The sequence below is a fragment of the Motacilla alba genome, chromosome 14 (assembly GCF_015832195.1).
Source record: "Motacilla alba alba isolate MOTALB_02 chromosome 14, Motacilla_alba_V1.0_pri, whole genome shotgun sequence".
Classification (NCBI taxonomy): Eukaryota; Metazoa; Chordata; class Aves; order Passeriformes; family Motacillidae; genus Motacilla; species Motacilla alba.
The window spans coordinates 12,730,770-12,744,642 of NC_052029.1; the positions used below are offsets into that span (position 1 = coordinate 12,730,770).

General features: G+C 41.7%; 1 protein-coding gene across 7 annotated transcripts in view; it reads left to right on the forward strand.

Moving 5' to 3' along the window:
- Nucleotides 1-13,873, forward strand: part of SDK1 (sidekick cell adhesion molecule 1) — a 387,953-nt gene that overhangs the window by 227,061 nt on the left and 147,019 nt on the right. For all 7 annotated transcript variants that reach the window (XM_038151581.1, XM_038151583.1, XM_038151588.1 and 4 more), the window contains exons 7-8: nucleotides 6,205-6,316; nucleotides 7,282-7,472. In XM_038151581.1, the coding sequence (XP_038007509.1) occupies nucleotides 6,205-6,316; nucleotides 7,282-7,472 (303 nt within the window). The remainder of the gene's footprint in view (nucleotides 1-6,204; nucleotides 6,317-7,281; nucleotides 7,473-13,873) is intronic.

Sequence of the window (13,873 nt, forward strand, 5' to 3'; positions counted from 1 at the left end):
TTTTTTTAAACTTTCCTTCCAATGGAAATGCATCCCGTGTTTGTTGTGATGTGGACAAAGCTTAGTCACAGTGACAAGAGCATAATGAGTCAATAAATACAACCAACCTAGATCATTCACTTGCTTTCCTTGGGTTTTGTAAATCTTTTTCATATCTGGTGTTTTATTCATATGTTGTGATGTTTGATGTCTGGTTCAAGACAAGGGCTGGATATAGAATTCACTTGCTGTGATTAATTCAAACAACTAGGCTGTTTCTTCCCTATAAATTTGATCCACAAAATTAAGGTTTTTTGTGTTGCTCCTTCTTTACTTTTTTAGGTCTGCAGTCTGGGTTCTCAAAAGTTAAATATATTTATGTTAATACTTACATTTTTGAGGCTTCTGAAGACATTCTTTGGTACTGAAAAGTCATAATTCTTGATATACCAACTCTTCACCATTAGTTTGCTAATTATTTTGTAACTATGTAACATTGGCTCAAGAAAGCCCCATCTGGAGTTTTTATGTTCTTCATCAAACTAAACAAATGTGACCAAGAAGCCTCATGGGAAAGTCTCTGTTATTTCCCTTTATGTCTAGAAATCAGAGCAGAGACCTGTGCAGTGACAGCAGCATCAGATTCCCATTTCTTGAAAATAAATAGTCCTTGCTAGAGTCAAAGTGGGAAACTGAAACAGGAACTTTGACTGTCTTAATGCTCTTTTATTTTATCAGCTCTTAAGAGTCACTCTAATAAGCAGGGAACCAATAGACATGGTTTGGACATGGGTTTATGATTGAGAACACACTTTCTTTTCATTAGTTGTCGAATGTTTCTCTCTGGTGCCTGCAGGTGGTTGTCAGCATTTGCTTTTCTGTTGATCAAGCTCCAGTTCCTGTTGTCTATCTGTTGCTCCGAAGGGGAAGGGAAATTAATCTATTATTGATCAGGATCCAATTCCTGTTGTGTGCCTTGTACTGGAGAGGGAAAGGGGCATTAATCCTCTCTGGGTTCATAATTCAAACCCTTTGCAGGCTGTACCTGGCAACAGGGAGTGTTCCATCAGGCAGTTTGTATTTGTAAGGTTGCTTTTTCTTCTCTCCCCCTCGAGCAGTCATGAGATACCCTGTGATTGTCATTTCTCTTGTCATATTCTGTGTCCCAGGCAGAGATTGCACGTTCCTGATGCCATAATGTTGTACTAGATGTAATATTTTCTTGCTATTTGTGCTGGACTCTTATCTCCTATCCTGTTTTTTTTCTAATAGGGGTGTCCATAATTTGATAAAATGAAGCTTTGCATGTATCCTGCATAGTAATTATTCTGCATCCTGTGCAAGCCTGGAAGTCTGTGGGAATTTTTAATATTTTTCTCTCCTGATAACTTTTCAAAGTTCTAGGTACTGAATTTCTCTATTAGCTTGAGGGTAGGGTAGTGGTGATCTCTTCTGTGGAGCATTTTTCTCCCATAGACAAATTTCATAACATGAATAAGTACATTTATTTTTGGGTACTGATTCCTGTGGGCTCCCTTCTTCGCTGCAAGCTGGACATGGAGCAGTATTTGCAGTAATTTACAGTGAGGGTAGAGAGGAGGTGCAGCCAACCTCACATTCCAGGCTCTTGATTATTTGGGCAATCCTCCCCCTCCTCCTGCTCATGGTCACCTTGTTTGGATTAAGCTTCTTCAGAGGGTTAGGACCTATAAGCAAGCCTCAAAAATAAACCTTATCATTGTGTTCAAGTCTGAACTCAAACTATTTCTTCTTTTCAGGAGATAAATGGTTTCTCTCAGTTTCTGTTGAGGCTGGCTTACCTCGTATCTCTGTCCCATGAATTTGAGCACCCACTGAAGTAATACCCTTAATATTCTGCACTGCAAATACAGACATAGATAAACTTTGCATGTCATAATGTAAAATCTGGGGAAGAACCTAATGTTTATGCATTTCTGAAGGGGAAAGAACCTATTGTGTCTCCAGTCATCTGGCCTGGGTGAGATTTCAGTTCTGTTGGGAAAATTAAGAACCTGAAGTGGCTTTGATAAGGTCTGGGATCTTTATAAACTGTAAATTACAATATTTAAAATTCCCCGTACCTTACTTGTCAATATATGTTCAGAGATAAAAATACTGTCTTTGCAGAGATGATAGGGGCAGTGCACATAATTATTGTATTTAAATAACAGATGAAAATTCTACAGCTCACCACTACTGAAAAAAAGAAATCAGTGTTAGGCCTTGGATGGGTTTCATTCCTGATCAGGCAGGAGGAGGGAGGGAGAAGTTCAGCAGCTCAGTGATGTGCAGCCATTCACAGCCCCAGGTGATAAAAACAAACACACCGTGCAAAAGTTGTTCACTCTTTCTTCTTTCTTCTCTCAGTTTATCTCTGCTTTGTGGGGGATTGCCAGATTCCTGAATTCCACAGTCTGGAGAGGAGTTTATGTTCAAAGGGACAGAAAAAACCCCAGATCATCCCTTTCCATTTTCTGTTGTCTCTTTTTTTTTTTTTTTTTTTTCCTCTTTTTCTGTCTCTTTAAACAAAAATAACCAAACAAAAGTTGAATGTGGAACACATAATATCAATGCCAATTTACCTTAATATCTTGGGCTGCAAATGGCAGCAGTTGAACTGTTTCATGAGCAGCTGGGGATGGCAACCACTGGAGGACTGCAGGACAAACTTCCTCCTGTCCCAAGTCTTTGGTGTTCCCACAGTCTTGTTTCAAAACCTGTTTGGGGTCAGTCCTGAAGGCCCTGCAGGTACTGGGCCCTTGTCGATCCTTGTAATGGCTCAGACAGTGATAAATGAGAAAGTTTAGAACCAAAGGGGAGAATCGAAATGCTGGGAGTGCAGTGGCTAAAATGGATAGAAAGGAAAATAAAGCAGTGTGAGCTCTCTTTTGCAGAACAGTCCCTCTTGGATTAGGCCTCTTGCCTGTGGCAGTCCTTCTGTCCAGTCATCTATTAAGGGCTAAAATCAGATTAAGAGCACATCCTTTAAGTGTTTTCCAGGGTCACTCAGCCTTGTCTCTGCAGCTTCCCACAGGTTCCCCCCAGACTGATTGTGTCTGATAGTGAGGCATCCCCTGGCTGCACTTCTGGGGTCAGTGTTTTTCCCTAATGCTGCTTTGCTTTCTTAGCTGAGAGGAGGGTTCAGGAAGCAGATGGGAAGGAAGGAAGATCTTTTCTTTCCAAAAAGGTAGAATATAGCTGGGAATGGGGGTCCCCTGTTAGTGGATTCATCTCACTGTAGCTCTGTTCCCATTTGCATTTGTATTACTTCCCCATTTCAGTGTATTTAATATTTCCTTCAGAGAAGCTGAAGTTCAATCAGTAAATTAAAGGATACATCAGAAATTGAGCAGCTGTTAAATAGTGGGAAACATCTTTAGGAGACCATGGGATGGAAAAAAGGGGGGGAAATGGCCAGAGATGAATGCAGAGAAGCTGAGGGAGGGGGAGGAGAAGGAAGAGGTGATGAAAAGCCAGAAACAGCAAAGTGCTAGAAAGCTCAGGCAACAAAAAGTCTGATGAAGTAAAAAAAAGGAACAGTGAAAAGGAGAAAAATTCAATTGTTTTCGACAAAGGATTTTAAAAGAAAATGTCTGTTTTCTAACAATGACATTCTGCATTGGATTTTTGTGTAGCATCAGCCAAGTAAAATCACATTTGTGTGCTGCACATGGAGGCAGGAGAAGGATGGAGTGGCTTTATTGACAGGCAGGATGAGAAACTTGGGGAGTCTGGGTAGCTGTTCATTATCTGATTGTTTGCAATAACTCTCTGCCTTCCCCAGCCTGATGGAAAGCTGATCTGCCACATCCCATCATCCAAACTAAATCCCAGTGTTGCTTACCTCCATTAGGATCTTGGCTACTCTGATACTCCAGCCTGTGGATTTCTTGCAAAAGGGTGAAGTTCTGAAAGGCACAGATCCCAAGTTACAGCCCTATTGAGATTTTTACTCTAAAGTAAAACTAAGATCCTCCTTTGGTGTTTCAATTAGCCATAAAACAAAGCTGCAAAGTGCCCTCTGCAAAGGGAATGTCCCTGTGGAGTTTGATTTGGCAAGGCTGGGGCCAGAGTGAGTTATGGGAAGGAGTTTCTTAGTGCTGCAAAGGGAAACTTGAGCTATGTTTGAATATAAAATAGGAACATTCATGCTGCCTCCATACTGTTTAGGTAATACTTGGAAATTTTGTTATTTTCTGTACGTGCTGTTGTGTCCATAGCTGACCTTTGTAGGTGCATTCTGGGAATCCAGGCTGTGACCATTTTGATGAGCCCTCTGTCTCTGCATCAGTTCACTCACAACCTTAGCAGCAGCCTGCTTTTAATAAGTTTCTTTCAGGGACGGTACAAAATAACAATAAACACATGCTTGATTTAGATTTTTGTTGCAGTCACTAAGAAATCTGTGCCTTTTCCTGGTTGCAGGCTGGGGAATTCACACTTTTATTTCCTTTCTTATCTTCTGGGTGCACACAGGGCCACTGGTGTGGGGTGATGAGAGTGACAGCAAAGCTGACTTCTCCTCTTTGTCTGGTTTTAGTGGGGAGCTGATAAGTCAAACAAGTTTTCCTCTCTTCCAGAGAGGTTTTCCTCTCTTCCAGATGGAGATAAGGAATGATTACTGCCCAATTAGTCCCTGCTTTGTTGATCTGTTAGCATTCACTGGTGTTAACCTTCATCTTGGGCAGAAGTGGTGCGGAGCAGTGATGCTGAGGTTACTTCTTCTCACCAGTAACAAGCTTCTAATCTGATCATCAGCTCTTGCTTTCTGTTTGTTTTGGTTTTTGTTTATTTTTTTTTAATTACTAACTGGAAAAATTCTGTCATGAATACCTGTAAGATCAACATGGAAATCTTAGAAAATAGATTTGCTACCTGATGTCATCATATTTCCAGGAATGTTGATGAGGAGGTGTAAAGCCTACTAACAGCTTGTGTTTTGAGATCCTCTGAGTGTTTCATAGAGATGCTGTGTCAGGTTGACAGAGCATATTTAGGGGAAGAAATAAATATCTGCTTACTCTTTAAGTACTATTCTTGAATGCTTGAATTTATTCAGAAGTGTGGGTGGTATTCTTTAAATTTTAAAACGATTCCATGCTTCCATCTCCTGTACTACACTAACTGCTGTCAATTAGAAAATCTAAATGTAAAGGATTTGTCATTGAGAAATCTGCTCACCTTGTGAGCTTTCTGAGCCCTATAACCAAATTCTTTGTCCATCCAGCAAGTAAAATCCAATGTCAAATGGCTTTTGGCCTGCTGGGTATGATTTAAGCAAAGAATCTTCTGACCATTTTCTGTTCTTTAGGGAATTACCCTAAATTTTAGGGTCCATACCTTGCATTTCCCAATTTCCCATGCTGCTTAATGGGCATGGACTAGCCTCCTGTGCAGAAAACATTTGATGAACTGGCTTGCTTTTCCATCAGTTTAGTTTTATTTTCATTACTTTTCCCTGTAATTTGTTTATTGGTTTCTATATCTTTGAAAATTTTATTACTGTGTTATTCAAGCTAAAAAATAGCTAATTTTTCTTTCCCAAATGAGTTGCTTGAAGCAAAGTACCTATGAATACATGGATATTTTAATTCACTTACTAAATGCATACAGAGAAAATTTACAAGCTGCCTTTTTACCATTTTTTAAGTGTCTGCTGACTGTTGCATAAGCTAAATTATTTACAGTATGAAGCCTCACAAAAGAGTAACAGATTTGGGTTATTTACTTTCCTGATAAGAAAAGGGGATTGAAGTTGCTGTGATATGCTGCTTTGTTAATTTTATATTTGTTCCCCAGTGTGTAAAATCTTTTTAAAGAACTAACATGAGTATTGGCAGACTCTTTTGAAATGGTGTGGAAGGGGTAGGATTAAACAAAACATGAAAAGGTCTTAAAAATATAAGTCAGCAAGTGTTTGATAAACAAAAAATAAGTGCTCAACAGTAGAAAACATTTAGGATGCTTAATTTATTTCCTCTGTCTTTGAGAAGATTCCTGGATGGAGGGCAGGGGCCAGTTCTTGGGAGTCGTGGGGTTTTGGTGCTGGGTTGTTGGAACAGTGCAGGGAACATCCCCCTGCAGATGCCAGCCTGTGGTGAGGCTGAAGGCTGACGTCTGCAGCAGTGCCTGGAAGGTGGCATCCTCGCTGTGCCAGCCCCGGCTGTCACTGGGGCCTCACCAGGTGTGTCTGTGCCCCTGCAGGTGCCAGCAGCCCCTCGGACAGCGCGGCTCCTGCCATGGTCGTCCGCCCGCACAACACCAGCGTGGTGGCGGGGAGCAGCGAGGCCACCCTGGAGTGCGTGGCCAACGCCAGGTATGGGAACAGCTCCACAGCTCTCACTGGGACTCTGCCCTCTCTAGAGAAGCACAGAGGATGTTATTTTCATTTTTTTTTTTTTTGTTAATAATTTGGAGACTGAAACAGGACGCTCACTCTTCAGAGCGACCTTATGAGTGATCTCGTTTGTCCAACATTACTGAATTAAACCTATCGATTTTTCTGGCCAAATGAGGGTCAGGCAGGGGTGCCTTCCCACCTGGTCCTCACATGGGAAAGAAAAGAAGTGCTGTTCAAGCAGCAGACATTATCTTAAGGGAAAAATTGTGGTGAGGGTTGATAATATTTCAGCTGTTGCCTATCAACAGCAGAGGTGATGCTGTTGAACAGTTGGTGCTTCCCTAGTAAATAAATTTAGTGAGGATCTCCTATGAAGTCATTTTTTCAGGCACTCTCATTTTGCAGTGATTATTGCTCAACTGTTCATCATGCACTGTAATACAGAATTCGCAGCATTCCTCCTATGTTTCCATCTAGCTGGCCTTGAATAGCTTTGAATTTCAGTGGAAGTGAATAGTTGAAGTCCTTGGGTGATAAGACCAACTGATTTACTTTCCCCTCTGAGGGCAGAGATGTTCTTGATATGATTAATATTGTTTTGGTAATTGAGTTGTAATGAAAGCACTTCCCATGCAGCTGATTCCCATAGCAGTATTTACTCCTTTTGCTTAGAGAAATCAAATTATTAGCACTTAAGTTCTATTGCTGTATCAATTAGCTGTACTTGCATAATGCCACTTGAGTAGTCTGTAGTCCTTGATGTGTAGAAGTTATACATGTATTTACTTTCTAACAGTGTGTTTTGGGGATAGAGGAAGACTTAAAGAAGTTTTATAATCTGTAATATTATATTCCTCATGTGTATAAACATATATATATGCACACGGAGATTATGCTGTAATATATATGTTTTATGATTTTTTTCCTGTATTTTTTGGCAGACCTCTTGAGAGGCTGAGCGTGACCTGGAAGAGAAATGGAATCAAGATCACCAGTGGCATCAGCAGCTTTGGGAGACGCCTCACTATCACCAACCCAACCTCTGCTGATGTGGGGATGTACTTCTGTGAAGCCAAACTCAGAGAGAGCACAGAGGAACCAGCAAGAGCTAAAGCTTTCCTTTCCATATTGGGTAATTCTCAAGGCAATGTGTTTTTTAGTAAAAAAGGCTCTGGGCTGAGGTATAATAGGAAATAAAATTGATATCTTAATATTTCACTGACCTTACATTTGAACCTTTCTTCAGAGAACAGAACAAAGGAGGTGAAAGAGGGTTATCTTCCAAATTAATTCAGCCGTTCTTCCCTGCTAATATAAATTCATCAAATAGATTTTTTTAAACACTGCTATGATTGTAAATCCCCTGCGAAACTATACATTTAATGGGAATTTTGAGTAAAATCCTTAATGGGCAGCTTCCCTATCGTGGCTTTCAGGTGCATGAAATCCTGATTAACTCCTGCCTTGCTTATGTCCAGTTTCCATATGTCAAGTGCCTGTGTTTTTGCAAGAGGCTTTCAGGAGCACTCCTGTGCTGCGGGTGCCAGTCGGGGGCCAAGGACGTTCTGTGGACACAGAGCATTGCTGAGGCAACAGGACGGGGAAGGAAATGCATTAAAGCAGCTCTCTGTTTGCTGGACCTCCAGCTCCCAGGGAAACTTTGGAATTAATACTGTTAAAAGGGACATTGCTGCCCTTTCCCTGCCTGTTTCCACCACCACCTCCTCTCCCAGTGTTGCTGTAGAGAGGAGGTTGGAATTTGGAAATGGTGGTTCCTGGCATGTCTGATGAAATAGTGTGCATTAGCACAGCGCACCCAGTGTGGAGTGGTTTAGGATTTCAGACTGAAAGAAGTGGTTTAGACTAGGGACACTGAGATGTTTTCAGCCAGACATGATTGTGTGAAGTCAAGCTTTTATCTGTGGGAGTGTCCTGGGGAGGTTGGAGCCCTGGCAGTGCCTGCAGTCTCGGTGTTGCTCAGGGTTCAGCACGTGCACTCCTGGAGCTTTGCAGAGGGAATGCAGGCCACGATTCTTTACATCTTTGAGCCTTCTGAAAATACAATTCTAAAGACTGCTGTATGATTTGTATTCTGCTAAAGCAATTTGTAGTAGCTGCTGTTAAGTGAGAAAGCAGCTCTTCCCTCTGCAAAGCTCCATTCCAGATTCATTTAGAGCACTGTGTGTCTGTTATATTTATTACCTGCTGGACAAAGTTTGGTTCCAGTCTCTTTCCTTGCCCTCTGCTCCTTGGAGTTATTACCTTCCCTTTAAGGAGCAGAGATGGATTTACTCATTTATAGGTTTTGTTTAAGCTCTTCCTTATTCATAAGATTTTATTGTAGCTGGTTTGCCTTTGTTGCTGTGATGTCAGATCCAGCCTAATGCAATACTTAAAGCAGCCTCTTGGTTAATGTAAAAGATTTTTAAATACAGTTACAATAAAACTGAAAAATAATCACTGGGGAATCATATTAAACTAGCAGGGCTTTAGTAGCTTACCTGCTCTCTTATTTTTAAATGTTTTATTTATTTCCTATCCAGTTTTAGGAGGCTGTCAGGGAATGAAGTTATGAAAAGGTCTGTAGATAAGAACAAGCAGATGAAAGAAAGCAGAAACAAATTGGTTACCAATTACTTTTATTTCCTTCTGATGGAACACGACACTTCAGATGCAGGTGTTTACTCAACGTGTCAGCAAAGCCTGATAGATTTCTTTATTTATGAGTTTCTTGAGCTTGCAGGATGGATCTCTAATTCTAAACAGGGAGCCAAATCAAAGGATTAGTAGTTAATGCATAACTTATATTCAGCTTTAGAATTCTTGGATGGATCTGTCTGTCATTTAATTAGTCAAGGGACGGGTTCTAGAGGAAAGTGCAGACAAGATTCAAACCTAAGGCTTTCTGCAGTGTATCTCTCCTAGTCCGTGGGGGCAGTACTTAGAGAGAATCAGGAATGCTTGTCCATTTGCATGCATAAAATATTTGTAGTGTGGATGTGTAGATTGGGAGCTGATAATGAGCTGTACTTCTTGGGAGAATAACACAGCGTGGACTTAATGAGGGGTCTCGACTAACAGAAAAAGGAAATTGGCTTAAAAGAAGAGGTTTGTTTGCAGAAGGGGAGAAATCAAATGCAGCCCCTCAACAGCACGGCTGTGAGAGCTTCTATGGATCAAGAGAGAAAAATATTTTGCTATTAAGGCAGAACAGGGGTAGCAATAAAAACATGCATCAAAGATGTCACAAACAGTGAGTTAATCAAAGCTTTTTTCCAAATATAGCAGTCCTTGACTTTCCCAGCTAAGAGGAGTCACAATTTGAGTGTGGCTCAGATGGCAACCAGAGCTCTATTAGAAGGTGGTGGAACTTAGCACAAAGGCATCTACTCAGCAAATTATTATTTGTGACCTACATGTATTATCTCAGAAGTTTTTTCTGGATATTTCTGAGAATGTATCTCGGTCTGTAAATTAAAATCACAATAATATTGAAAAAGCCTGAATCTCCGATGTATCAGAGTAGTACTGCATAAACAAAAAGAAAATCCTCTAGCTGTGTGCTGCTGCACTTTTCTTCTGAATGTGGCAAAGAACTCCCTGACATCTTCATATTGTTCCAGAAAAGATAAACTGAGGTGGTTCCAAACCTTGGTTTTATTAGCTGCAGTTGTTATAAATTTTTAAAGGGTATCATGTTCCTCGCTTGGCAGAGTAACAGTTTGGGAAAGATTTGTTGCAGATTAGATAAGAGCACATTTGTTTTATCACTAACAGTTTGAAGATTAAGTAATTTAAAGAGTCTTCCCATGAACAAACCAATTTGAAGCTGAGATAATCTTAAATTCTTTTGCTCCACTTCTGCAAGTTTTAGTGACAAATGGCAATAGTCATTTCTTAAGTGACTATTCTACGGGAAATTATGAATTTTAGGGGTTTTAAAAAACGGGGAACCAAACTCTTTCACTGTATGAAATCCAAACTGCTCTTAAATTAAATGTAGTCAGATAGTAAAACTTGAAAAAAATGAGAAAAACAATTTGAAAAAAAGGCCTGGCACGAGGAGTGGTTGTGCAGAACTGAGGGTTGAAGCCTTGTTGCTCTGTCCAAAGCAATACAAATTAATAAAACAGAGTCAGAGGAGAGGGCTTTCCTTCTTTTGGAGCATTTTTTTGTGCCCAGAGATCTACATTAAAAGACATGTTATTCTTATCTTGGGAGAATTCAGGTCTGTGGGACCACAGGATTCAGGAACACAGAGAAGTTCCAGTGCTGGTCTAAGGGCTTACCTGGCTGGGCTCTGACATGGACTGTGGGGCTGTTTGTCCCTCCCTATTCTCCAGGAGTGTCCAGATGCTGAAGGATCTTCTTTGTGCATTTCTGCTGCTCAGGAATTTGCATTGTGTGCACAGAACTGCCAGAGCAGAAGTTATTTCCCTCTGTAGCTACGAGCACCTCAGTGCCTCGTGCTCAGACCTCTGGAAACAGCAGCTCTTGTGGCTCCAGCTTAGACACTTTGAAACACTGCAGATGCCTTCTTTGAAAGCAGTGGAAATAATTTTTCATGTGTGGCACTTAAGGGGAGGATCCTGATGACTGTGTTCATCTACTGTGTAAGAAAATAATAAGCTTTCATGGAAACTATAATACAAAATGTCTTCGGACTCGCCTAATCACAGTTTGGGCTCAAAGGAAAGCAATATTTGCAACTTTTGATTTGTCAAGCCTCAGAAGTTCTGAGATGGACACAGAAATTCTGCCTTGGGCCTAAATGCAACAGGGCCTACCCCAGAGGGAAATAGTGGGACTTCTAGGCAGCCCAGCTTTGTCTCTGTTATTCCCAACAAGTTCTTCCTCCTTTCAGCCCTGCAGACAGGACATGTGTTCCCTGGGCTGTTATTTCAGAACACACAGGCTGCAGCTCACAGTAGGGGTGTAGCAAGAAACCACATGGATCTTTTCATCCCTCTCTGTTTTAACCTGATATTCATGCAAAGAAACTTCCTGCTCCGAGGAGCCTGCTGTACCTGCATCCACAATGGGGCTTCTCTCCCAGCATGGCCAGTCTGATCTTCTGTCTGGAGTTACAGACTTTGTACCTACAAGGGGCTGCCAAGCTTCCAGTTCCTCTTCCTTTAGAAGATATTCACCAAATAAATTAGTTTATGGTAATGCTGGAGGAAGGCTTCCATGTTGAAGGCTCAATTTTCCTCTTAAATATGCAGCCCTGAGTTTCTGAGAGATTCAGGAATTTCAGCTTCGGAGGAGCCCCTGGGGCTTTCTCTGTTCTTTCTGACTTTCATGTGTGTATCTAGGATTAGGTCACACATCTCCAGTGCAGCTTGAAGGGCATGTAATGGATGCTGACTGCTATCTTTTGAATGTTAAAATCAGTGACCATGTAGCTCTGCACGGGGGAAGTTAGAACAGGATCAAATTTTGCAGGCTCCCAAGGGTTTTTCTGAGACACATCTTTCCAGTGATGTCTGGAATGAAAAAAAAAAAACAACTCCAAAACCCTCAACAACTATTAAAAACAGGCATTTATATTTAAATACTCTTCCCCCCCACCCTTGCTTGTACTTGACATTTTAGCAATACAATATCTGAACAATGCAGTATCTGTTTCTTTCAGCCTAATGTGGGCTGTGACCTCTCTCATTGCCACGCACCACAATGCCAGCAGGATGAACTTGGAGTAATGGGTCCTTTCCTGGTCTAACTCTTGTGATTCTATAATTTCTAAAAAATTTAAATGTTTGACCTGATACTGGCAAATTACTGTCATTCCTAAAAATTGCTCTGTGTGAGGACTTGTGTCGGGCACATTATATTCTTTGGAAGACGTTATAATTTCACCCCACATATTAAATTTCAACACATTATTATTGCCTACAACAATAAATGTTAAATTCATACTGGGTGATTCAAACCAAGCCTTATAAATATGCAGTGGAGTCATGTATACAGCCACCCAGAATGCCCCCTCAGAATGCCATCTGACCCCTATAAATAGTGCTGCATTTTTATGGCCTCTTTCTGACAGTCATTCACCAGGTGCTGTACAACCCAAATTCACATACTCTGAATTTCTCCCTTGCAGTTAATGCTGGGCATTCAGGCCTTTGGGCACAAAACCTGACATGCAGATGATACATCTGACACCTCTGAAAAGTGAGGAGCTCGGCTTTCAGTCGCTCAGCACCTGTAAATGGAGCTGTTTCCTCCACAGCTTGAGTTCTGTTGACTCCACAGGACCTTTAGAGCATCCATGCTGCTGGTGAATGCTCATGGGTGGGGAAAAGCTGCCCAGTTGCATGGAAAACTCAAACTTCTTTACTTGGAGGGTGACAGGGCACTGGAAGAGGCTTCTCAGAGAGCTTGTGGAGTGTCATTCTCTGGAGATGGTGAAAACACACCTGCAGCCTGCCCTGGATGAACCAGCTTTAGCAGAGGGACTGGCCTGGATGATCTCTAGGGGTCACTTCCAACCCCAGCCATAATGAGGTGCTATGTGAAATCACTCTTATTTGCCTCAAAACCCCTTAGGGTATCCCTACACCAGCATTCCTGGAATTTCCTCATTCCCTGCACCACCGAGGCTAATTCTCCACAAATGTTAGACTTTACCACAGCTCTGCTGCCCATGTGCTATTCTGGATTTTCCAGAAATCCCTTATCAATCAGCCTTGTCATCCCACCCAGGCTTGTCTCAGTTTTTAGTCCTTACAGGCCATAAATTGCAGAGTTGCTCGTGGAAGCTTTTCTGTATCAGTGCTTGTCTTTCAAGGATGGGATCTGACTTGTCTGTGGGCAGCTGCTGTCTCTGTGTCAGGTGCATTTGGCAGTGCCTCCAGCTGCTGGAGTGCCTGTGAACAGAGTTCAGCAGGCTTTAGTCTGGGGGAAAAGGTGAGTCTGGGCTTCAAGACTAGAAATCAAATCTGTTGGCACCGAAAGTCCTCTGGGATCTGCCTGTGGTCTTTAGATTGCATCTTGCTGCTGCTCCTGCTCCTTTTCTGTCTTGTCTGCTTCTGTTTCTCACTGCTTCTTTCAGAAAAACTGATGTGAGTCTTCTTTTTATAACATCACATCCCGTTTGCCAAGTGACAGTTGTCACTGACTTCAGGCTCTTTGTCACGTAATTCATTGCTTGATACCTGCTCCCCTAAGCATCTCTTAATGTCACAAGTTTCTTTGAGGGTGTCAAACAGCCTGTGTGGGATTGAAAGGAAGGAGCACAGGTTGCAGGTTAGGATTTTGGGAGGGACACCGGGAAAGACAACTGTGTAAATATGCCAGGTGTAACTGCAGGAGCTGTGCAGCAGCAGCAGCACATAAACAGGGGTCATGGAGCCACCAGCATTTTGAGGTCACATCAAGTGCTTTGCAGCTGGACTGCAGGCCCACAGTGAAGATAAATCTGCAAATTTATTGCTGGTGTGTGAGTATCTTGCTGATCCAGGAGAAAGTTTGAGAACTGGTGGCTGAAGGTTGCCAAGTTTAGAGATTGGCCCTTTAAGGGCAGAATCCTTT